This window comes from Oncorhynchus mykiss, chromosome 27 (assembly GCF_013265735.2).
Source record: "Oncorhynchus mykiss isolate Arlee chromosome 27, USDA_OmykA_1.1, whole genome shotgun sequence".
Lineage (NCBI taxonomy): Eukaryota > Metazoa > Chordata > Actinopteri > Salmoniformes > Salmonidae > Oncorhynchus > Oncorhynchus mykiss.
This window is the reverse complement of record NC_048591.1, coordinates 2,584,094-2,607,814: the sequence shown is the minus strand read 5'-3', so window position 1 is coordinate 2,607,814 and position 23,721 is coordinate 2,584,094. Positions and strand designations below refer to the sequence as shown.

The 23,721-nt window shown below is 42.0% G+C and overlaps 1 protein-coding gene and 1 long non-coding RNA gene across 3 annotated transcripts in view; both read right to left on the bottom strand.

The window, feature by feature from the left end:
• LOC110507330 (DISP complex protein LRCH3-like) overlaps positions 1–23,721 on the bottom strand; it is an 82,781-nt gene that overhangs the window by 42,732 nt on the left and 16,328 nt on the right. For both annotated transcript variants that reach the window (XM_036965677.1, XM_036965678.1), the window contains exons 3-6: positions 5,997–6,123; positions 5,715–5,820; positions 3,703–3,839; positions 3,421–3,530 (exon numbers count right to left, since the gene is read on the bottom strand). In XM_036965677.1, coding sequence (XP_036821572.1) covers positions 3,421–3,530; positions 3,703–3,839; positions 5,715–5,820; positions 5,997–6,123 — 480 coding nt within the window. The remainder of the gene's footprint in view (positions 1–3,420; positions 3,531–3,702; positions 3,840–5,714; positions 5,821–5,996; positions 6,124–23,721) is intronic.
• Positions 12,190–22,804, bottom strand: LOC110507331. The gene is made up of 2 exons (XR_002471111.2): positions 22,327–22,804; positions 12,190–12,355 (listed from the first exon to the last, which is right to left on the bottom strand). It is a non-coding gene; the product is annotated as an uncharacterized LOC110507331 (long non-coding RNA).

Genomic DNA, 23,721 nt, shown 5'->3' with positions numbered 1-23,721 from the left:
AAAAAATGTCTGCCGCATTGAAGGTCCCCAAGAACACAGTGGCCTCTATCATTCTTAAATGGAAGAAGTTTGGAACCACCAAGACTCCTCTTAGAGATGGCCGCCTGGCCAAACTGAGCAATCGGGGGAGAAGGGAGGTGACCAAGTTCTCGATGATCACTGACAGTTCCAGAACTCCTCTGTGGAGATGGAAGAACCTTCCAGAAAGACAACCATCTCTGCAACACCACCAATCAGGTCTTTATGGCAGGGATATAGACATGATTCCTCCAGATGTGACGCTTGGCATTCAGGCCAAAGATCTCAATCTTGGTTTCATCAGACCCGAGAATCTTGTTTCTCATGGTCTGAGAGTTCTTTTGGTGCCTTTTGGCAAACTCAAGGTGGGCTGTCATGTGCTTTTTACTGATGAGTGGCTTCCATCTCGCCACTCTACCATAAAGGCCTGATTGGCGGTGTGCTGCAGAGATGGTTGTCCTTCTGGAAGGTTCTCCCATCTCCACAGACGAACTCTGGAGCTCTGTCAGAGTGATCATCGGGTTCTTGGTCACCTTCCCGACTGAGGCCCTCTCCCCCGATTGCTCAGTTTAGCCAGGCAGACAGCTCTAGGAAGAGTCAACTGTGGGACCCTAGACAGGTGTGTGCGCCTTTCCAAATCATGTCCAATCAATTGAATTTACAACAGGTGGACTCCAATCAAGTTGTTGAAACATCTCAAGGATGATCTATGGAAACAGGAAGCACCTGAGCTCAATTTCGAATCTCATAACAAAGGGTCTTAATACTTACATAAAAAGTATTTTGTTATTTTTATTTGTAATACATTTGCAAAACATTCTAAACCGTTTCCGCTTTGTCATTATGAGGTATTGTGTGTAGATTGATGAGGCAAAACATTTATTTAATACGCTATAGAATTAGGCTGTAATGTAACAAAAATGGGGGAAAAGGGAAGGGGTCTGAATACTTTCCGAAACAGTCCTCACTGTCAACTGTGTTTATTTTCAGCAAACTTAACATGTGTAAATTTTGTATGAACATAAGATTCATCAACTGAGACTAAAACTGAACAAGTTCCACAAACATGTGACTAACAGAAATGGAATAATGTGTCTCTGAACAAAGGGGGGTCAAAATCAAAAGTAACAGTCAGTATGTGGTGTGGCCACCAGCTGCATTAAGTACTGCAGTGCATCTCCTCCTCATGGACTGCACCAGATTTGCCAGTTCTTGCTGTGAGAATGTTACCATACTCTTCCACCAAGGCAACCTGCAAGTTCCCAGACATTTCTGGGGGGAATGGCCTTAGTCCTCACCCTCTGATCCAACAGGTCCCCGATGTTCTTAATGGGATTGAGATCAGGGCACGTCGCTGGCCATGGCAGAACACTGACATTCTGGTCTTGCAGGAAATCACACACATAATGAGCAGTATGGCTGGTGGCGTTGTCATGCTGGAGGGTCATGTCAGGATGAGCCTGCAGGAAGGGTACCACATGAGGGAAGAGGATGTCTTGCCTGTAACACACAGCTTTGAGATTGCCTGCAATGAAAACAAGCTCAGTCCGATGATGCTGTGATACACCGACCCAGACGGACCCTCTACCTCCAAATCGATCCCGCTCTAGAGCACATGCCTCGGTGTAACGCAAATCCGACCATCACCCCTGGTGAGACAAAACCACGACTCGTCAGTGAAGAGCACTTTTTGCCTGTCTGGTCCAGCGACGGTGTGTTTGTGCCCATAGGCGATGTTGTTGCCAGTGATGTCTGGTGAGGATCTGCCTTACAACAGGCCTACAAGCCCTCAGTCCAGCCCCTCTCAGCCTATAGGGGACAGTCTGATGGAAGGATTGTGCATTCCTGGTGTAACTCGGGCAGTTGTTGTTGCCATCCTGTACCTGTCCCGCAGGTGTGATGTTCGGATGTACCGATCCTGTGCAGGTGTTGTCACACGTGGTCTGCCACTGCGAGGACTATCAGCTGTCTGTCCTGTCTCCCTGTAGAACTGTCTTAGGCGTCTCACAGTACGGACATTGCAATTTATTGCCCTGGCCTCATCTGCAGTCCTCATGCCTCCTTGCAACATGCCTAAGGCACATTCACGCAGATGAGCAGGTACCCTGGGCATCTTTCTTAGTGTTTTTCAGAGTCAGTAGAAAGGCCTCTTTAGTGTCCTACGTTTTCATAACTGTGACCTTAATTACCAACCGTGTGTAAGCTGTTGGTGTCTTAACGACCGTTCCACAGGTGCATGTTCATTAATTGTCTATGGTTCATTAAACAAGCATGTTTAAACCCTTTACAAGGAATATCTGTGAAATTATTTGGATTTTTACTTATTATCTTTGAAGACAGGGTCCTGAAAAAGGGAGGTTTGTTTTTTTGCTGAGTTTATTATGTGACTGAAGGGAAAGGTGTGTGTGTAAAACTACTAGAGTGACAATGCAGGTCTGGATAAATAAACTTGTGAGTTGCTTGGTTAGCTTATGTAAAGGAAATGTTACTTTGTGCATCTTGTCTTTGGTGTCATAAACATTACTTGGTTCCTGCCTGTGCCTGGTAAAGATATGAGGGGCTGTCATGACCTCCTCCTTTAAACTATTTGGCAGAACGCCCAGAACATGTTCTTTAAGTTAAGATAGGAGACGGTGCCAGAAATGCCGGAACTAACTCTATGAAATATGCCTATATAAGGGAACTAAACGGGACTGGCCTGTTAGTGCTCCTGACAGACGTTCACTATAGTGCATCAAGTTCGTTGGAACCTCTCCAGCGCGCGGATAATAAGCAATGATTAATTTAAGTTTGACTTTGAGTGTCCCTGTGTAAGAATGTCCACAACACCCACCTGTCGCAGAACTTTTTGAATTGGAAAATTATTTGCAAGGACATGTAGAGTTTTCTTATTGGACAAATTCAGGTTGGTCCCTCCCTGTTTTGACCTGCTTGGTTTCTAGTAAATACACCCCTGGGATCCAGTGAGCATGATTCATTTTGTATTTCTGAGTGTTTGCAAGGTTGTTGTTATGGTACCTCCCATTCTCAACTCCCTCTTTCAGCTGTGCTCCCCTCAAACTCTACCCACCTTTCCACCTTCTCTTTTTAACACTCCCTCACTTCCCCATTGATCTCAATTTCTATCTCTCCTCCCCAAACAGTTTCTAGTAAAGTACCTTTTAACATCTACAGAGGGCTCTGAGAAAGCAAGAGCGATTGTAGAGCACAAAATATAAAAATGATGAGGGAGAGATAAAAGTAGAGATACTGACAGAAAAAGACAGGGGCAGGGAGATGTAGAGGAAAGAGTGCCCCCTCTTTCTGCCTCTCTCCAGCTGTTCCTCTGCACACAGCTGCTTCCAGGACTGGCTTCTGCCTTATTATTGGCAGTGGAAGCGTGTGTGTGCAAGTGTGTCTCACCAGGATCCGAAGGGGAGGGGTCTCCTGTCGTAGTCTGGGAGCTCAGGTGGAGTCTTGCTGGCCTCATTGTTCAGATACTTAAATATATGGATCATCCCCTTTATACAAATCTGGGAATGACAGGAAAATAAACACATGATAGACAATAGAAGGAACAGTTTCACTAGGTTATATTAACACGTGTGGTGCAGGTCAACTGTTTTGTCAAGCTGAGTGTGTATCCTAGTCACTGACTAGGAGCAAAAGGTGTGTTTGTATAGTCAGACTGTGTCCGTGTGTTACCTGTGCAGGTGGATTCTGTAGTGGGTTGTTGTCCAGCACGATGCTCTGTAGGTGGCGCAGGTTGCGGTAACACACAGGGATGGATATCACCTTGTTACAAGAGAAGTCCAGACGCACCAGGGGCAACTCAGACAGCTCTGTATGGACATAGGACACACAGGTTAACTTTAATCCCCTGGTGTCTCCAAAGAGTCCATGTCTCCAATGCTTCCATTCTTGATACACACGGGAGACTGTTGAGCATAAAAAACCCAGCAGCGCTGCAGTTCTTGACTCTCAAACCTGGAACCTTCTACTATACTCAGTTCAAAGGCACTTAAATATTTTGTCTTGCCCGTTCACCCTCTGAATGGTTCATATACACAATCCATGTCTCAATTGTCTCAAGGCTTAAAAATCCTTAAATCTGTCTTCTCCCCTTCATCTACACTGAGGGGCGGCAGGGTAGCCTAGTGGTTAGAGCGTTGGACTAGTAACCGGAACTGTCGCAAGTTCAAACCCCCGAGCTGACAAGGTACAAATCTGTCGTTTTGCCCCCGAACAGGCAGTTAACCCACTGTTCCTAGGCCATCATTGACAATAAGAATTTGTTCTTAACTGACTTGCCTAGTAAAATAAAAAAATTAAAATGAAGTGAGTTTATCAAGTGACATCAATAAGGGATCAGATTTCACCAGGTGTCATATTTCATAAAAAGAGCAGGGGCTCTTAATGGTTTGTATACTCAGTGTTAATGGATATGCGCCCAAAAAAGGGGCGTGTGTTGTCAAGCTAACATGCCAGATTATTTTTTTTATTTCAAAATATACTTTTGTGTGTGTGTGTGTTATTTTCAATGACGGCCTAGGAACAGTGGGTTAACTGCCTCTTTCAGGGGCAGTTAACATGTCCGCCCAAACAAAGGATCAGAGAATGAATCTAGTGCTACAGCTAGCTAGCACTGCAGTTTTATTTATTTTCCCTTTATTTAACTAGAACAAATTCTTATTTTCAATGACGGCCTAGGAACAGTGGGTTAACTGCCTCTTTCAGGGGCAGAACAACAGATTTTTACCTGGTCAGCTTTTTTTTTTTTACCTTGTTAAAAGTCCAACGCTCTAACCACTAGGCTACCTGCCGCCCCACCCCACTCAAAAGAGAGAAAGACAATCGTTGAACAGTTTTGAACTAATTAATTTCTTCCAAAATTAAGAAGCAGCAAGAGAGAAATAGAGATTGAAAGTGAGAAAAAAAAAAACAGCTAACTAGTTCGGCCTACTGAAACACCCTGCTCAAACAGAGAGATGCCATGTTAGGTAGTTGGATATGAATATCCAACACAACACTGGAACTCTTCCAAGTCAAGGTAAGCTTTTGGTTTTACTAATTTATTGCCACCGGGGCCTGCCAGTGTAACTGTTTACTGACTGTACACTGTCACAGCATGATTGTATGGGTTGACTAACACTTTAGTGCTATTAGCTATGTTGACTAAGACATTACTTTAGCTAATATGGTTACAACGATGTAGGCTGTGTGCTGAAGTTATGATATGGTTTGGCTTGGAAAGTTTCTCTCTCGCCTGGTCACATACAGCTGATTTGTTGTGCATTGAAGTCCTCAAGCGAAGAAGAATACAACGTGGCTGTTATGAGAGTGAACTCTATTCATTCCACCGATACTGTTGAAAAACGTTTCTTAAACAGAACGGGGATAAACATACCTGAATTTCTCCAATAGAACCTTGTTTGCAACTGTTGGACTAATGATTACACCCTATATCAGCTAGATGCTGGCAAAAGTGTGCAAAGCGGTATTCAAAGTCACCTCAAATTCTCTCTCAGCCTGTGTGCACCTACGTTGTACTGGGTGAATGGAATATGAATGGGAGTCATCCAACATGCTGTCATAGAAATAAGGCCATGCTCATAAAAAGAAATCATCCCCTTAAACAGCACTGCGCGCCACTGGTGTGTGTGTGTGTTGAGCAGTGCAGACACTGCGTCAGGCCAGGTGGTTGAGTGTGTGTTGACCTGGGGGCAAGCGGGCCAGGTGGTTGCGGCGGATGTTAAGGTCTCGCAGCGAGTCCAGTCGACCAACCTGAGGAGGGAGTGTCTGGATCTCATTACAACTCACGTCCTGGAGAGAGGGATGAGAGAGAGAGGAGAGGAAAGGATGACCTGGTTAAACAGTAATCAAACCACAACACAAAGACTACCAATAAGGGGGTAAAAACAGGCAAATCAACATGGTGGTTTTGACACTAAAACCCACGGTCAATTAAGCCCTAACTGTGTGTGTGTGTCTGTACTGACCAGTTCTGTGAGCTGTAGTAGTTGGCCCAGCTCTTCGGGAAGGGAGACAAGCTTGTTGTTACAGGCAATCAGGACCTTCAACGGCAGACTGCACACCGGGCTGGGCAGGGTCGACAACTGGTTTCGACTGAAATCCGGATGAAAGAAAAACAGACCAACAGGAGAGAGGGCGGAGAGAAAATGTAAGAGAGGTTTTTGACTAAAGCTTAGTAGATTTATGTCCATTCAAATAGTTGTGACGGATGTTTTTTTAAGTGTACTGGCAAGATTGCAAATGTTGATTATTATTAAACAAAGTTACAATGTTCCAATGATGTTCTTGACATTCTTTTGCTATTGTCTGGGAACACTTCCTACCAAACAGGTTGATGTTACAGACCAAAAATCTTTCAAACCTGTTAATCAGATATGCTGTGATGTTTCTCTATGCCCAAAACAGATCGCTTTAATATTAGTTTAAGAATGAACATGGTTTTGTTTCAAATGACACACTATTCCATATTTAGTGCACTACTTGTATAGTGAATAGGGTGCCTTTGGGATGCTGACCATCTGTTTAAGGCATGACACATCTTCACACAGGTGTGTGTAATATGCATGCATAGGCCGTCTTTCTATGGTTAAGTGTACAAGTGTTATGTCAAATTTGTAAATAGATGTGTCCATCAGAGTTCACTCTGTGTTTATCACCATATGTTCAGGTATGTTAGTGTCAGTGGTGGGAAAAGTACTCAACTGTCATACCTGAGTAAAAGTAATAGAAAATGACTCAATTAAAAGCGAGTCACCTAGTGAAGTATTACTTGACTAAAAGTATCTGGTTGTAAATGTACTTAAGTACAGTGGTGGAGAAAGTACTCTGACATAATTTAAAAAAAGTAAAAGCCATATATCAAATTCTTTATATTAAGCAAACCAGACAGCACAATGTTCTTTACATTTTTATTTATTTATGGACAGAGGGGGCCACAAACACTCAGACTCTGAGCAGGCCAGTCAAGTTCTTCCACACTGATCTTGAAAAAAACATTTCTGTATGGACCCCATTTTGTGCATGTGGGCATTGTCATGCTGAAACAGGAAATGGCCTTCCCCAAACTGTTGCCACCATGTTGGAATCACAGAATCGTCTAGAATGTCATTGTACGCTGTCACATTAAGATTTCCCTTCACTGGAACTAAGGGGCCTAGCCCGAACCATGAAAAACAGCCACAGACCATTATTCCTCCACCAAACGTTACAGTTGGCACTATGCATTGGGGCAGGTAGCGTGATTCATCACTCCAGAGTCCAATGGAGGCAAGCTTTACACCGCTCCAGGCGACACTTGTGCGGCTGCTCAGTCATGGAAAACCATTTGAGGCTCCCGACAAACAGTTCTTGTGCCGACGTTGTTTCCAGAGGCAGTTTGGAACTCGGTAGTGAGTGTTACAACATAGGACAGGCTTCAGCACTCGGTGGTCCTGTTCTGTGAGCTTGTGTGGCATACCACTTTGCGACCGAGCCATTTTTGCTCCTTGACGTACCCACTTCACAATAAAAGCACTTACAGTTGACCGTGGAAACTCTAGCCGGGCAGAAATTTGACAAACTGATTTGTTGTAAAGGTGGCATCCAATGACGGTGCCATGTTATAAGTCACTGAGATTAAATAGCAGAATCCACTCATTTGAAGGGGTGTCCACATACTTTTGTAGTGTATTTCACAGTGGTTTTAGATGGTACAATGACGCTCAACACCAGGGTTCGTTCATCAACTAGGTTTGGCCTCGGGCCAAATGTTTTCTGAGCTAATAGTCGGTACGTCAGAACATAATTAGCATACAATATTAGCACAATTAATAGACCTACACTACATTTTTAACACTTCTGACTAGAACATAAATTCAATGCCAATAATTTCGATCCGATTTCACTCAAAATCACCAATGTCTCTATTCAATTATTATTTTGAATACATTGGTGGGGAAAAACAAGTCAACAATACTTTAACATCAACATTCGTTAAAAGCAATTAGCTTACTAGCAAGAGGACATCTTAATCTCAAACATCAAAAGGTGGAGAATAAAAATTGAAGTTTAAGGGATGAATGGTTTCAATTTTTGCCTAAAATGACATAACCAAATCTAACTGCCTGTAGCTCAGGCCCTGAAGCAAGGATATGCATATTCTTGGTACCATTTGAAACACTGAAATGCGGAATTGTGAAAGGAATGTAGAAGAATATAACAATAGATCTGGTAGAAGAAAATACAAAGATAATTTTTTTTATTTATTTAAATGCAAATGAACGAACTACATGACATTTAGTGTGAAGTCACCCAGGTACATTTGGGCAAATCGAGAGGAGACATTTTCATTCATATTACATTTTTCTGAAAGAATATCGTCAAATCTGTATACTTGGACTTTGATTGAGCTTTTCCAGTATTAGTAGCCATATTATAAGTTCAACATTTGCAACACCAGTTTTCATAACTTCATAACTTTTGCCCAAAAGGAAAAGGTACGCTGTCGCACAAGGTTAGTAGCTACATTTTACAACAGACACAGGGTTTCCGGATGCTCCCATAAAGCCCAGCTCATTGGCGATCTAGCTAGCGCTGTTTGACCCCGGTTGGTGCTTATTTGACACAGTTTTAGTCATTCAGGTGAAGACTGCCTGCGTCATCGGCGTGCCATGAAGGCGTTGCTTTCTGACCAGATATGGTGTTCTATAGGATATACTACACCACTAATCATACAGTGAAGTCTGGTTACGTTCTAGGATCTCTGAGGAATACACACACGAATGTAATTTGACTGGTTGAAACAACATTTAGGGTTAGATTTTCAGATTCCTTTCTTTGCATATAGAACGGGTGGAAATTCAAAATCTATGGTGCATGCAAAATGGACCTTTTTAGGATATGAAAAATTATTTTATCCAACAAAACAACACTTCATGTTATCTCTGGGACCCTTCAGATGATAAATCAGAGCAAGATTTCAGAATGTAAGTACACATTTCACCTTCAGAGGTGAATTTATCAAACATATCGCGGTGAAAAGTTTTGTTGTTAGGAGCTCTCCTCAAACAATAAAAGCATGGCATTTTTTCGCTCGAATAGCTACTGTAAATTGGACAGCGAAGTTACATTAACAAGAACTTAAGCTTTCAGCCGATATAAGACACTTATACGTACCAACATGTATTGTTTCTCTAAAATCTGCGATCGTGACAAGGCGCTGCATGATTTACAACGGTCCTGTTGACGGAACGCCAATCCATAACTAGCCAGATGAAATTTTAATCTCAACTATCAAAAATTGGAGAATAAAAATAACCCCCAATGCCAAGTCTGTGGGTTATTTGCAACAAAAATGTTGTTTGAAAAGAATTCAATCTCATAAATCATTATGCATCTAAGCATGGTACTTTCAGTGGTCTTCCCACTCCAGAGAGAGGCATGATGTAGAAAAATGTAAGAGTTAACACACAGAAGAAGAATCCTCCTTTGTGACCTGACTCATCAACAGGTCACAAGTGCCTCCATTAAAAGCGTCCTGGGTTCTAACCCAACACAACATGCCCATCACAGACGTGGAGGTGTTTAAAAAGTGCATGGTGACAGCTTTGGTGGAATTGGCTACGGACAAGTCTATGGATAGCATAATTGAGACTGTCAAATAGGTGCCCCTGTCTGCATCAACAGCAGGCCGCCACGTCCATGCACTGGTGGATGATGTGCATAGGATTGTTCTTGAGGGGCTCAATCAGGCTGAGCATTTTTCCCTGGCTATTGATGACAACACTGATGTAGCACAGTTGTGTGTGTATATGTCCGTTAATTCGATTATTTTTCCATTTCTTAAAGAACATTAGATCAGTGCCTTTGTAATTTGGAACAAGACGATAAATGTGTTAGGGTGCCTGTATATGTTGTACATGTAATGATTTAAGTTGTACATTGATGATCTTTTTGGAATCCTGTGACATCGGGTGCTGTAGGGCAGGTAGTTTGCCCCCGGTGATGCGCTGGGCATTCTGCACCACCCTCTGGAGAGCCCCGAGGTTGCGGGTGGTACAGTTTCCGTACCAGGCAGCGATACTGCCCAAAAGGATGCTCTCAATAGTGCATCTGTAAAAGTTTGTGAGGGTTTTAGGTGCCGAGACAAATTTCTTCAGCAACCTCTCAAAATATTCAAAAAAAGACATTTTCACCACAGTCTGTGTGGGTGGACCATTTCAGTTTGTCCGTGATGTGTACGCCGAGGACCTTGAAGCTTTACACCTTCACTGCAATCCCGATGTGGATCGGGGGTGCTCCCTCTGCTGTTTCTTGACGTCCACGATCAGCTCCTATGTTTTGTTGACATTGGGTGAGAGGTTATTTTCCTAGCACCACACTCCCAGGGCCCTCACCTTCTTTCTCCCTGTAGGCTATCTCGTCATTGTTGGTAATCAGGCCTACTACTGTTGTGTCATCTGAAAACTTGATGATTGAGTTGGATGCGTGCATGGCCACGCAGTCATGGGTGAACAGGGAGTACAGGAGGGGGCTGAGCACCCATTCTTGTGGGGCCCCAGTGTTGAGGATCAGCGAAGTGGAGGTGTTGTTTCCTACCTTCACGACCTGGGGATGGCCCGTCAATTAGTCCAGAAGCCAATTGCACAGGGCGGGGTTGAGACCCAGGGTCTCAAGCTTAATGATGAGCTTTGAGAGTACTATGGTGTTAAATGTTAAGCGAGAGTCAATGAACAGCATTCTTACATTGGTATTCCTCTTGTCCACATGGGATAGGGCAGTGCGATGGCATTGTCTGTGGATCTATCGTCTGTGGGTCTAGAGTGTCAGGTAAGGTAGGGGTGATATGATCCTTGACTAGTCTCTCAAAGCACCTCATGATGACAGAAATGAGTGCTATGAGGCTATTTTAATTTAGTTAATTTAACTTTGCTTTCTTGGGTACAAGAACAAGGGTGGACGTTTTGAAGCATGTGGGGACAGCAGACTGGGATAGGGAGAGATTCCGGACATTTTCAAACACTCCGGCCAACTGGTCTGCGCAAGCTCTGAGGACGTGGCTAGGAATGCCGTCTGGGCCGGCAGTCTTGCAAGGGTTAACACACTTAAATGTCTTACATTGGCCTCGGAGAAGGAAAGCCCACAGTCCTTGATAGGGGGCCGCGTCGGTGGAAGTGTTATCCTTAAAGCGGGTGAAGGTGTTTAGCTTGTCTGGAAGCAAGACATTGGTGTCCGCGATGAGGCTGGGTTTTCCCTTTGTAGTCCGTGACTGTCTGTAGTCCCTGCCACATACGTCTCGTGTCTGAGCCGTTGAATTGTGACTCCAATATGTCTCTACACTGATGTTTTGCATGTTGATTGTCTTACGGAGGGAATAACTACACTGTATTCGGCTATATTCCCAGTCACCTTGCCATGGTTAAATTAGATGGTTCGCACTTTCGTTTTTACGCGAATGCTGACATCTATCCACGGTTTTAATAGTCACAGTGGGTACAACATCTCCTATACACTTCCTGATAAACTCACTCACCGTATCAGTGTATTTGTCAATATTATTATCAGAGGCAACCTGGAACATACCCCAGTCCACGTAATCAAAACAATCTTTAAGCGTGGATTCCGATTGGTCAGATCAGCATTGAATTGTCCTTAGCACAGGTACTTCCTGATTGCTTTTCTGCCTATAGAGTAAAATGGAGTCGTGATCAGATTTGCCAAAGGGAGGGTGGGGAAGGGCCTTGTATGCATCCCGGAAATTGGAGTAGCAGTGGTCGAGTGTTTTCGCAGCTCAAGTACTAGTCATTGTCTTGATAGAACGTCAGTAGTGTTTTTCTCAAATTAGCTTTGTTAAAGTCCACAGCTACAATAAATGCAGCCTCAGGATATGTGGTTTTCAGTTGGCAAAAAGTTCAGTTAAGTACCTTGAGAGCAGTCGTGGTATCGGCTTGAGGGGGAATCTACACGGCTGTGACTATGACCAAAGAGAATTCTCTTGGGGAGGCAATACGGTCGGCATTTGATTGTGAGGTATTCTAGGTCAGGTGAACAAAAGGACTAGAGTTCCTGTATGTTATCACAATCACACAATAAGTAGTTGATCATAAAACATACACCCACGCCCTTCTTCCCAGAAAGATATGTATTCCTCTCTTCACAAAGAACTGAGAGAGCCATGTTTCCATGAAACAGAGTATCGTCAACTTTATTATCCAGACACTTAATAAAATTGAGTAATATACTCGGAAGCGGTGGGCGGTGTGCTCGCCTCCCGAGTCGGACTAGAAGTCGACTACCCCTCCTCCGCCAGCGGTGTTTTGGGTCAGCCTCTGGAATCAGTTCAATTGCCCTGTGGGGTACAAACAAAGGATCAGATTCCGGAAAGTCGTATTCCTGGTCGTAATGCTGGTGAGGTACCGCCGCTCTGATATTCAAAAGTTATTCTCGGCTGTATGTAAAATACAATTTTATGGGCTAATAATGTAAGAAATAAAAAAAGTTGAACTAGAATCATGGCAGCCCTACCTGTCGGCACCATTTTGTCAGATGTGTGGCAATAAGTCCACTCGTCGTGTGGCTAGGATTTTAGAAAGACATTTCCTATCCATGTACAGAAGGGCAATAAGGTCTGTTGGAGGAACAAGACTCTGGGCAATTTCCCCTTTTTGAGAATAAGTGATATGTTACCATCCCTCAGAGTTTGAGGGAGGTAGTCATTTGAAAATGAGTGGTTAAACATATCAAGCAATGGCTCAAGGATCAGGCCTTGGAACTCCTTATAGAACTCACTACAAAACCTGTCTGGTCCTAAAGGCCCTACCATTTGGCAAATTCTCAATTGCAAACATCTTTTCCTTAAGGAAGCATTAAGCATTAAGGAGACCTCTGTTCTTCGGAAATAATAGGGAGTTCAATCTTATAAAATAAGTCCTCAATTAGTTTGGGTGCATCATTGTCTGTTCTGAGGCATAAAAATATGCAAAAAAACAAAAAAACTATTGGATACCACAAAATGTGTGAGAAAAGGGGTAAAAATAGAGTTGAGTGCACACTAGTAAACTATAGGCGGGATTAGGGTTGCACATTTTGGGGAATATTCAGAAGTGTAAAAAACTTTCCATGGGAATTAATGGGAATATATGCAAATTATAACTAATACAATTTTAAAATGTAGATTATTTTTTTCATTTGATATATTTACCATCAACTCTTGTATTGGTCAGCTTTGGTGTGTGTGTGTGTGTGTGTTCCCAAACAAGGCCCAGTTGCGCTCTGAGGGGGCTGATGATGGTGGGATTTGGAGGATGATGCAGATCCACAAAGTCCCTTCCACCTGATGAGATTTTTTTTTTTAACTAGGCAAGTCAGTTAAGAACAAATTCTTACTTTCAAGTGGGTTAACTGCCTTGTTCAGGGGCAGAAAGACAGATTTTTACCTTGTCAGCTTGGGGATTTGATCTTGCAACCTTTTGGTTACAAGTCCAATGCTCTAACCACTAAGCTACCTGCCGCCCCAAATATGTTGGCACGACTGCCATATTGCATCTCCATCCCAAAGCCCTTGCTTGGAAGTGTACCTAACCAGACTGCCAAGAATCTTGCCCTCACCCAGCCTCATCGAGACATGGTAGTCATGACAACCATAGGCCTTGTTGATCTCTGTGCCAGCATACTTGGGGTCCAACATGTACTCTGCGGAGTGTATGGGCTTCAGGCAGAAGTCTTCACACTTTTTGGTGCATTTCAGAACTGCAGTTTCCTCTGCTTGGAGGAACAGTGAATTGGATAGAGCAGTACAGATTTATTATCTTACATCTGCAAGCAGAGTCTGAACATCAGACAGGATGGCATTGTCTCTCTCATTCCATGCAATGGCTACTGCTATAGGTTTCAGGCTGCTTACCAATCTCTCCCAAAATACATCATCCAAGAGGAGCCTCTTGATGGGGCTGTCCATATCGGCAGACTGTGATATGGTAATTTCTTGGAGAGACTCCTTCCCCTCCAGGAGACTGTCAGACATGATGAAAACACCACACAGGTGTTGCTGGGCAGCTTCAATGTGGTGCTCTTATTCTTCTCACTTTGCTTGGTGAGGTAGATTGCTGCTATAACTTGATGACCCTTCACATACCTAACCATTTCCTTGTAGTGTATCCTTTGTTTTCCATGCCATCCATGATGTTCTTGAGGAGCAGATTCAATGCATGAGCAGCACAGCCAATGGGTATGACCTGAGGGTAGTACTCCTCCACTTTAGACCAAGCAGCCTTCACGTTTGCAGCAGCCATTTTTTATTTAACTAGGCAAGTCAGTTAATAAGACCAAATTCTTATTTACAATGACGGCCTACCAAAAAGCAAGAGACATCTGCGGGAACAGGGGCTTTGATTAAAAATACATTTAAAAAAGAACAAATAGGACAAAACACACATGACAAGAGAAACAACTAGAGGTCGACCGATTAATCGGAATGGCCGATTTCAAGTTTTCATAACAATCGGAAATCGGTATTTTTGGGCGCCAATTTTTTTTTATACCTTTATTTAACTAGGCAAGTCAGTTAAGAACACATGATTTCAATGACGGCCTAGGAACGGTGGGTTAACTGCCTGTTCAGGGGCAGAACGACAGATTTGTACCTTGTCAGCTCGGGGGATCCAATCTTGCAACCTTACAGTTAACTAGTCCAACGTAATAACGACCTGGCTCTCTTTCATTGCACTCCACAAGGAGACTGACTGCCTGTTACGCGAATGCAGTAAGCCAAGGTAAGTTGCTAGCTAGCATTAAACTTATCTTATAAAAAAACAATCATAATCACTAGTTAACTACACATGGTCGATGATATTACTCAATATTATCTAGCGGGTCTTGCGTTGCATATAATCTGACTGAGCATACAAGTATCTAAGTATCTGACTGAGCGGTGGTAGGCAGAAGCAGGCGCGTAAACATTAATTCAAACACCACTTTCGTGCGTTTTGCCAGCAGCTCTTCGTTGTGCATCAAGCATTGCGCAGTTTATGACTTCAAGCCTATCAACTCCGGAGATGAGGCTGGTTGGTGTAACCAAAATGAAATGGCTAGCTAGTTAGTGCGCGCTAATAGTGTTTCAAACGTCACTCGCTCTGAGCCTTCTAGTAGTTGCTCTGCATGGGTAACGCTGCGTCAATGGTGGCTGTTGTCGTTGTGTTGCTGGTTCGAGCCCAGGGAGGAGCGAGGAGAGGGACGGAAGCTATACTGTTACACTGGCAATACTAAAGTGCCTATAAAAACATCCAATAGTCAAAGGTTAATGAAATACAAATGGTAAAGAGGGAAATAGTCCTATAATAACTACAACCTAAAACTTCTTACCTGGGAATATTGAAGAATCATGTTAAAAGGAACCACCAGCTTTCATGTGTTCTCATGTTCTGAGCAAGGAACTGAAACGTTAGCTTTCTTACATAGCACATATTGCACTTCGACTTCTCCAACACTTGTTTTTTGCATTATTTAAACCAAATTGAACATGTTTCATTATTTATTTGAGGCTAAATTGATTTTATTGATGTGTTATATTAATTTAAGATAAGTGTACATTCAGTATAGTTGTAATTGTCATTATTACAAATAAAAATACAAATACATTTAAAAAATATATTTTTTATAAATCGGCATCGGCTTTTTTGGTCCTCCAATAATCGGTACCGGTGTTGAAAATTCATAATCGGTCGACCTCTAGAAACACTACATAAAGAGAGACCTAAGACAACATAGCAAGGCAGCAACACAACATGGTAGCAACACAAAACAAGGTACAAACATTATTGGGCACAGACAACAGCAAAGGACAAGGAGAAAGAGACAACAATACATCACGCAAAGCAGCCACAACTGTCAGTAGGTGTCCATGATTGAGTCTATGAATGAAGAGATCTAGCATGGGTAGGATGGTCATCTGAATCAGGGTTAGTTTGGCAGCTGGGGTGAATGACGAGCGATTACGATAGAGGAAACCAGGTCTAGATGTAACTTTAGCCCGCAGCTTTGATATGTGCTGAGAGAAGGACAGTGCACCGTCAAGCCATACTCCGAAAGTACTTGTATGAGGTGATTACCTCAAGCTCTAAACCCTCAGAGGTAGTAATCACACCTGTGTGGATGGGCATTCTTCTCACCAAACCACATGACCTTTGTTTTGGAGGTGTTCAGAACAAGGTTAACTTCATCGGGCTAGGGGGCAGTACTCGGAAGTTTGGATGAATGAGGTGCCCAAAGAATACTGCCTGTTACTCAGGCCCAGAAGCTAGGATATGCATATAATTGGTGGAATTTAATAGAAAACTCTAACGTTTCCAAAACTGTTAAAATAATGTCTGAGTATAACAGAACTGGCGGGCGAAAACCCGAGGACAATCCATTAAGTATTTTTTTCCCCCAGCTCACCACTGATTATAATGGCTGGGAATGGGAATATAAAAGGAAGACCTCCAAGATTTCAGTTCATAGGGCTTCCACTAGATGTCAACAGTCTTTAGAAAGAGCCAGGCTTGTTTTTTGAAAAATTAGCTAGAATTTGTAGTTCTGCTAAGTGGCACCCATTTTGGCTGTAGTGTTTGTTGCGCGTTCCGGTGAGGGTGTGCACTTCGTTATTTATCTCCGGTAATGGTCTCCGGTATTCTCTGTGTTAAATTTGATCTTTTATTTATATATTAGGGTATCTGAGGATTGATTAGGAATGTTGTTTGATATGTTTGGAAGAAGTTGATTGGTAATTTAGGGGATTCATTTGTATGCATTTTGAACGAGGGAAAGCGGTGGATTACTGAGCAAAGTGCACCAATGAAACTTACTTTTTTGGGATATGAAGGACTTTATCGAACAAAAGGACCATTTGTTATGTAACTGAAATCCTTGTGATTGAAACCAGATGAAGATCTTCAAAGCTAAGTGATTTATTTTATTGTTATTTCTGACTTTCGTGACATCTCTGCTTGGTTGGAAAATGTATGTAATGCTTTTGTGTGCGGGGCGCTGTCCTCAGATAATGGCATGGTGTGCTTTCGCCGTAAAGCCTTTTTGAAATCTGACAAAGCGACTGGATTAACAAGAAGTTAAGCTTTTAAATGATGTATGACACTTGTATCTTCATGAATGTTTAATATTACGATTTCTGTAATTTGAATTTGTCGCGCTGCAATTTCACCAGATGTTGTCGAGATGGGAAGCTAGCGTCCCAATGATCTGTAAGAAGTTAAGGGTAGAGAAAGCTTGTTGGACACCAAGAAAGCTTTGTGGTAGAGCATACGACACAAAATCTGTGGAGGGGCCAGCTGAGCACAAGACTATCATCTGCATATAAATGGATGAGAGCGATACCTACTGCCTGAGCTATGTTGTTGATGTAAATTGAGAAGAACGTGGGGCCAAGGATCGAGCCTTGGGGACTCGCTTGGTGACAGGCAGTGGCTGAGAGAGCAGATGTTCTGACATTATACACTGCACTCTTTGAGAAAGGTAGTTAGCAAACAAGGGCAAAGACCGCTCAGAGACACCAATACTCCTTAGCCTAACGTATCAAAAGCTTTGGCCAAGTCCATAAAGATAGCAGCACAACTTCGCTTAGAATCAAGGGCAATGGTGACGTCATTGAAGACCTTCAAGGTTGCAGTGACACATCCATAACCTGAGCAAAAACCAGATTGCATACCAAAGAGAATACTATAGACATCAAGAAAGCCAGTCAGTTGAGTTTTTCCAACACTTTTGATAAATAGGGTAAAATAGAAATAGGCCTATAACAGTTAGGATCAGCTTGATCTCCCCCTTTAATCTTTTGAGTGTAGGGGGCAGTATTTTGATGTTTGGATGAAAAACATACCCAAATGAAACTGCCTATTTCTCAGGCCCAGAAGCTAGAATATGCATATAATTGTCAGATTAGGATAGAAAACACTCAAGTTTCCAAAACTGTCAAAATATTGTCTGTGAGTATAACCTGTTATGGATGATGCGAATTTTCGCAGCTTTTTGTTAAAAATCGCATCAACATTTCAAAGTCCTGCTACTCATGCCAGGAATATAGTATATGCATATGATAAGTATGTGTGGATAGAAAACACTCTGAAGTCTCTAAAACTGGTTAAATCGGGTCTGTGGCTATAACAGAACGTGTTTAGGAGTAAAAATCCCTGGTAAAACTGTTTACCAAAAACAAAAAAAAAATATTTGTCCGCCATTCAATGTATTGTTTAAGGCGACCTAAAAAAGGACCCCCTGTAAACACCTACAGCTTCCACACGATGTCGCCATTGCTGTCATTTTCTGATTTATTTATCCTTGGTTACAACACGAATAAGCCCCTCCTTTCTTGAGGCGCACCACAGTATGTTGTGAAACTGAAAAAATGGACGATGATTTCCAGACTTGCTGCTATCGAATACAGATCGCCCCGTGATCAATTTGATACATCATTAACGTTTATTAATACCTAAAGTTGGTTTAGAAAAGTCGTTTGAAGTGATTTGTAAAAGTTTATAGGCGACTTTTGTCATTTTAAAAAGTGACGTTGCGTCTTGTAAATGGGCTTTTTGCAGCATCAGACTGGCCTTCAGCAAATGACATTTTGGGTATACAATGACGGATTTAAATCGGGAAAAAGACCCAATTGTGATGTTTATGGGACATATAGGAGTGCCAACAAAGAAGCTCGTCCAAGGTAATGAATGTTTTATATTTTATTTCTGCGTTTTGGGTAGCGCCGGCTACCGCAAAATCTGTTGTTTACGTGTCGTGCTGGTATTTTGGGGGGTGCATGCTATCAGATAATAGCTTCTCATGCTTTCGCCGAAAAGCATTTTACAAATCTGACTTGGTGGCTAGATTCACAACGAGTGTAGCTTTAATTCAGTACCTTGCATGTGTATTTTTATGAAAGTTTGATATTTATCGAGTACTATACTCGAGTACTATAGGTGGCGCTCTGAAATTTCCGCTGAGCTGTCCCTGTGCAGGGACCACCTCCGTAACAAGATAACATAACTGATATTGCAGGCGAAAACCTGAGGAAAATCCAACAAGGAAGTGCCTCTTATTTTGAACGCTCCCTGTTCCATTGCATGCCTTCCCTCCATTTAAAGGGATATCAACCAGATTCCTTTCCCTATGGCTTCCACATGGTGTGAACAGTCTTTAGACATAGTTTCAGCCTTTTATTCCTGAAAAATGAGCGAGAACGACACATCGCGTCAGTGGATGGCTGGGAGCCAGCAGAGTTTTGCATGAGCAACAGCTTGGAGCAGACATTTTCTCTCTCTCCTATTGAAAAAGCTATGGTCCGGTTTAAATATTTATTGTAAAAACAACCTGAGGATTGATTATAAAAAACGTATGACACGTTTCTACGAACTTTACGGATACTATTTGGAATTTGTCTGCCCCGTCGTGACCGCTCGAGCCTGTGGATTACTAAACAAATTGTGCCAACCAAATGGAGGTATTTTGGATATAAAAATAATCTTTATGGGACAAAAGGAACATTTATTGTGTAACTGGGAGTCTCGAGAGTGCAAACATCCGAAGATCATCAAAGGTAAGCGATTAATTTGATTGCTTTTCTGACTTTCGTGACCAATTTACTTTGCTGCTAGCTGTTTAATGTTTTGTCTGCTGAGAGAGATGTCCTTACATAAACGCTTGGTTTGCTTTAGCTGTAAAGCTTTTTTGAAATCTGACACGCCAGGTGGATTAACAACAAGCTAAACTGTGTTTTGCTATATTGCACTTGTGATTTCATGAAAATGTAATATTTTTGGTCATTTAATTTGAATTTGGCGCACTGCAATTAAGCGGGTGTTGACGAAAATGATCCCGCTAACGGGATGGGTGCGCCAAGAAGTTAAATAAAGGACAAACCATGGCTGCTTTCCAAGCAATGGGAACCTGCCCAGAGAGGAGAGACAGATTAAAAAGGTTGGAGTTAGGCTTGGCGATCATAGGGGCAAGCAACCTTAACCTGTTAGATCTCTAGGGGCGCTATTTCATTTTTGGATAAAAAACGTTCCCGTTTTAAGCGCGATATTTTGTCACGAAAAGATGCTCGACTATGCATATTCTTGACAGTTTTGGAAAGAAAACACTCTGAAGTTTCAGAATCCGCAAAGATTTTGTCTGTAAGTGCCCCAGAACTCATTCTACAGGCGAAAACAAGATGATGCATCAACCAGGAAATTAGCAGAATTTCTGAAGCTCTGTTTTCCATTGTCTCCTTATATGGCTGTGCTTGCGCAAGGAATGAGCCTACACTTTCTGTCGTTCGCCCAAGGTCTTAGCAGCATTGTGACGTATTTGTAGGCATATCATTGGAAGATTGACCATAAGAGACTACATTTTCCAAGTGCCCGCCTGGTGTCCTGCGTGGAATTCGGTGCGCAATTGCCAGCTGCTTGTACTTTTCCATTTGATATAGGGGAGAAACCATGTGTCCAAGAACGATATATCAATGAAGAGATATGTGAAAAACACCTTGATGATTGATTCTAAACAACGTTTGCCATGTTTTCAGTCGATATTATGGAGTTAATTTGGAAAAAAGTTCGCGTTTTGAGGACTGAATTTTCGGGTTTTTTTGGTAGCCAAATGTGATGTATAAAACGGAGCTATTTCTAATACACAAAGAATCTTTTTGGAAAAACTGAGCATCTGCTATCTAACTGAGAGTATCCTCATTGAAAACATCAGAAGTTCTTCAAAGGTAAATGATTTTATTTGAAGGCTTTTATGTTTTTGTTGAAATGTTGCGTGCTGGATGCTAACGCTAATGCTAACGCTAAATGCTAACGCTAAATGCTAACGCTAGCTACCTACTTTTACACAAATGATTGTTTTCCTATGGTTGAGAAGCATATTTTGAAAATCTGAGATGACAATGTTGTTTACAAAAGGCTAAGCTTGAGAGATGGCATATTTATTTCATTTCATTTGCGATTTTCATGAATAGTTAACGTTGTGTTATGCTAATGAGCTTGCTGATAGATTTACACAATCCTGGATACAGGGGTTTTTTCATAGCTAAACGTGACGCAGAAAACGGAGCGATTTGTCCTAAACAAATAATCTTTCAGGAAAAACTGAACATTTGCTATCTGAGAGTCTCCTCATTGAAAACATCTGAAGTTCTTCAAAGGTAAATTATTTTATTTGAATGCTTTTCTGTTTTTTTGTGTAAATGTTGCCAGCTGAATGCTAATGCTAAATGCTACTTTAGCCATCAATACTGTTACACAAATGCTTGTTTTGCAATGGTTGAGAAGCATATTTAGAAAATCTGAGATGACAGTGTTGTTAACAAAAGGCTAAGCTTGAGAGCTAGCATATTTATTTCATTTCATTTGCGATTTTCATGAATAGTTAACGTTGCGTTATGGTAATGAGCTTGAGTCTGTATTCACGATCCCGGATCCGGGATGGGGAGATCAGAAAGGTTAAAGAAGAAAGGGTCTAAACCAACTGACCCAGCTGTTTTTTGGGGGTCAAGTTTAAGAAGCTCCTCTAGCATCTTTGACTCCGTGACTGCCTGCAGGGCAGGGGAAAAGAGGGAGAAGCATCGGGGATAGTCACATTAAAAGGGGTGGCCGATGAGGAAATGTTGGACGGGCAAGGAGGCATGGCTGAGTCAAATAGGAATCCTGAGTTAATGAAGTAGTGATTAAAGAACTCAGCCATGCGATTCTTGTCAGTAACAACCGCATCATCAACTTTAAGGGACATGCGCAGCTGTGAGGAGGGTTTTATTCTCCAGGTCTTTAACTGTTTTACAGAACTTCTTGTACAACTTCTTGTACAGAGAGAGAACTGCTCCTTAAAGTAACTAACTTTGGCCTTCCGTATAGCCTGAGTGCTCTTATTTCTCATTTGCCTGAATGTGAGCCAGTCAGCCTGAGTATGCGTGTGCCGAGCCTTTTGCCAAATGCAATTTGAGGTGGAGTAGCTCTGCAAGATCACGGTCGAACCAGGGCCTGAACCTGTTTTTAATTCTCATTTTCTTTATGGGGGCGTGTTTGTTAACAATACCACTGAAAATATAAAAAAAGAAGGTCCAAGCATCTTTGACTGAGGGGATCAAGCTGATTCTATACCATTTTACAGAGGCCAGTTCATGAAGGAAGGCTTGCTCATTAAAGTTTTTTAGCAAGCATCTATGACAAATCAGGACAGGTCGTTTCACTGAGCAGCCATTACTAACACAGGCGGTAAAAAAGTGATCACTAAGGTCATTACTGAAGAAACCAGACTAATACCTATCAGGATTATGTCTGTCACCAGTGCAAATACCTTCGGTTGTCCAAGGTATTTGATGACTGACTTCAGCTCATCTGCAATGTAGAGACCGGTGTGTCTGTTGTCCCTTGTGTCTGTGCTCTTGTAGAATACTGGTTGAGGGGTGGAGATGATGTAGTTAATTATTCCTTGCCCACGAAAATTCGATCACCCATCAGAGATGATTGCAATATAGTCTGCTTGCACTATGATTTGCTTGACCTTCACTTGAACTCTGCATCCATTAAATTAGTAGATAAAGCATGTCTGGTTGGAGGGGTGTACACGCTGGACGAAGAACATTCAGAAATCTCTTCCAACACACATTACCTGTGAGGATCAGAGGTGAACCTGCATACACAGCTTGAGCAAGACATTAATCAGCATTTCTCTTACTACGTTCCACCATTGACTCAAAAAAATACTTCTGGAAAACTTCTGATTCCAGGAGGACCATGAGCTGTTGCTATCGGTAAGGTGTCTGATTCATCATTTTCACCTCAAATAGAAGTAGACATACTTTTGTCAGAGGTTGCTTGTTGTGAGCGCTGAGGGAACTTTATGCACTTGGCCAGATGATTCTGCATATTTGTTGCATTCTTCACATATGATTTGGCACAGTATTTGCAAATGTACACAGCTTTTCCTTCTACATTAGCTGCAGCGAAATGTCTCCACACATCAGATAGTGCCCGTGGCATTTTCCTGTAAAGATTAGAAAAACACATATATATATATATATAATACATCATTCCATGTACAGATAAATAGTTGAGCAATTAGAGAATACATTTATCTTACAAAGGAGTTGTTTAAAAATTAAACATGTATGGAAACAGGTGAATTAACAATCCTCAGTTAATAGGCTCAAGCAAGCTAAACCCCAAGTGGTAGCAAAAACTAACTAGCAGAAGTTGTTAACAAGTTAAAAATTATTTAAACACACTTTGCTGTAGGCTACTATTTAACAAAAAATCATGCATGTCATAAAATATATTCACCCCGCCCAGTATTGTAATCAAAACTTACCAGAAAGCATGTAGTCCTTTGCGCAGACAGTGTAGTAGTGTGGGCTCAATAGCATCTCATTAGTGCGCAAGAGCTTGAGAATCAGCTGTACATGTGATGGAAGAGTGCACTGCACATGTGATGAAAGAATGCACTGTGCATGCAGAGGGTTGTAATTCCCTTGAACTGGGGAGTTTAACCAAAATATGCCACAAGATTTAGAATTGCCTTGTGTATCCCACACGCAAAAAAATCACTGTTATAAGCTAACTTTTTTAGCAAAATTCCCAGAATTTCCAGGCTGAACTTCCCATGGGAAATTTACCAGAAGGTTTCAGACCCTTGCAACCCTACAAGGATACATAGCCGATATCGAAGTCTATTGTACTGTTGATGTATTTT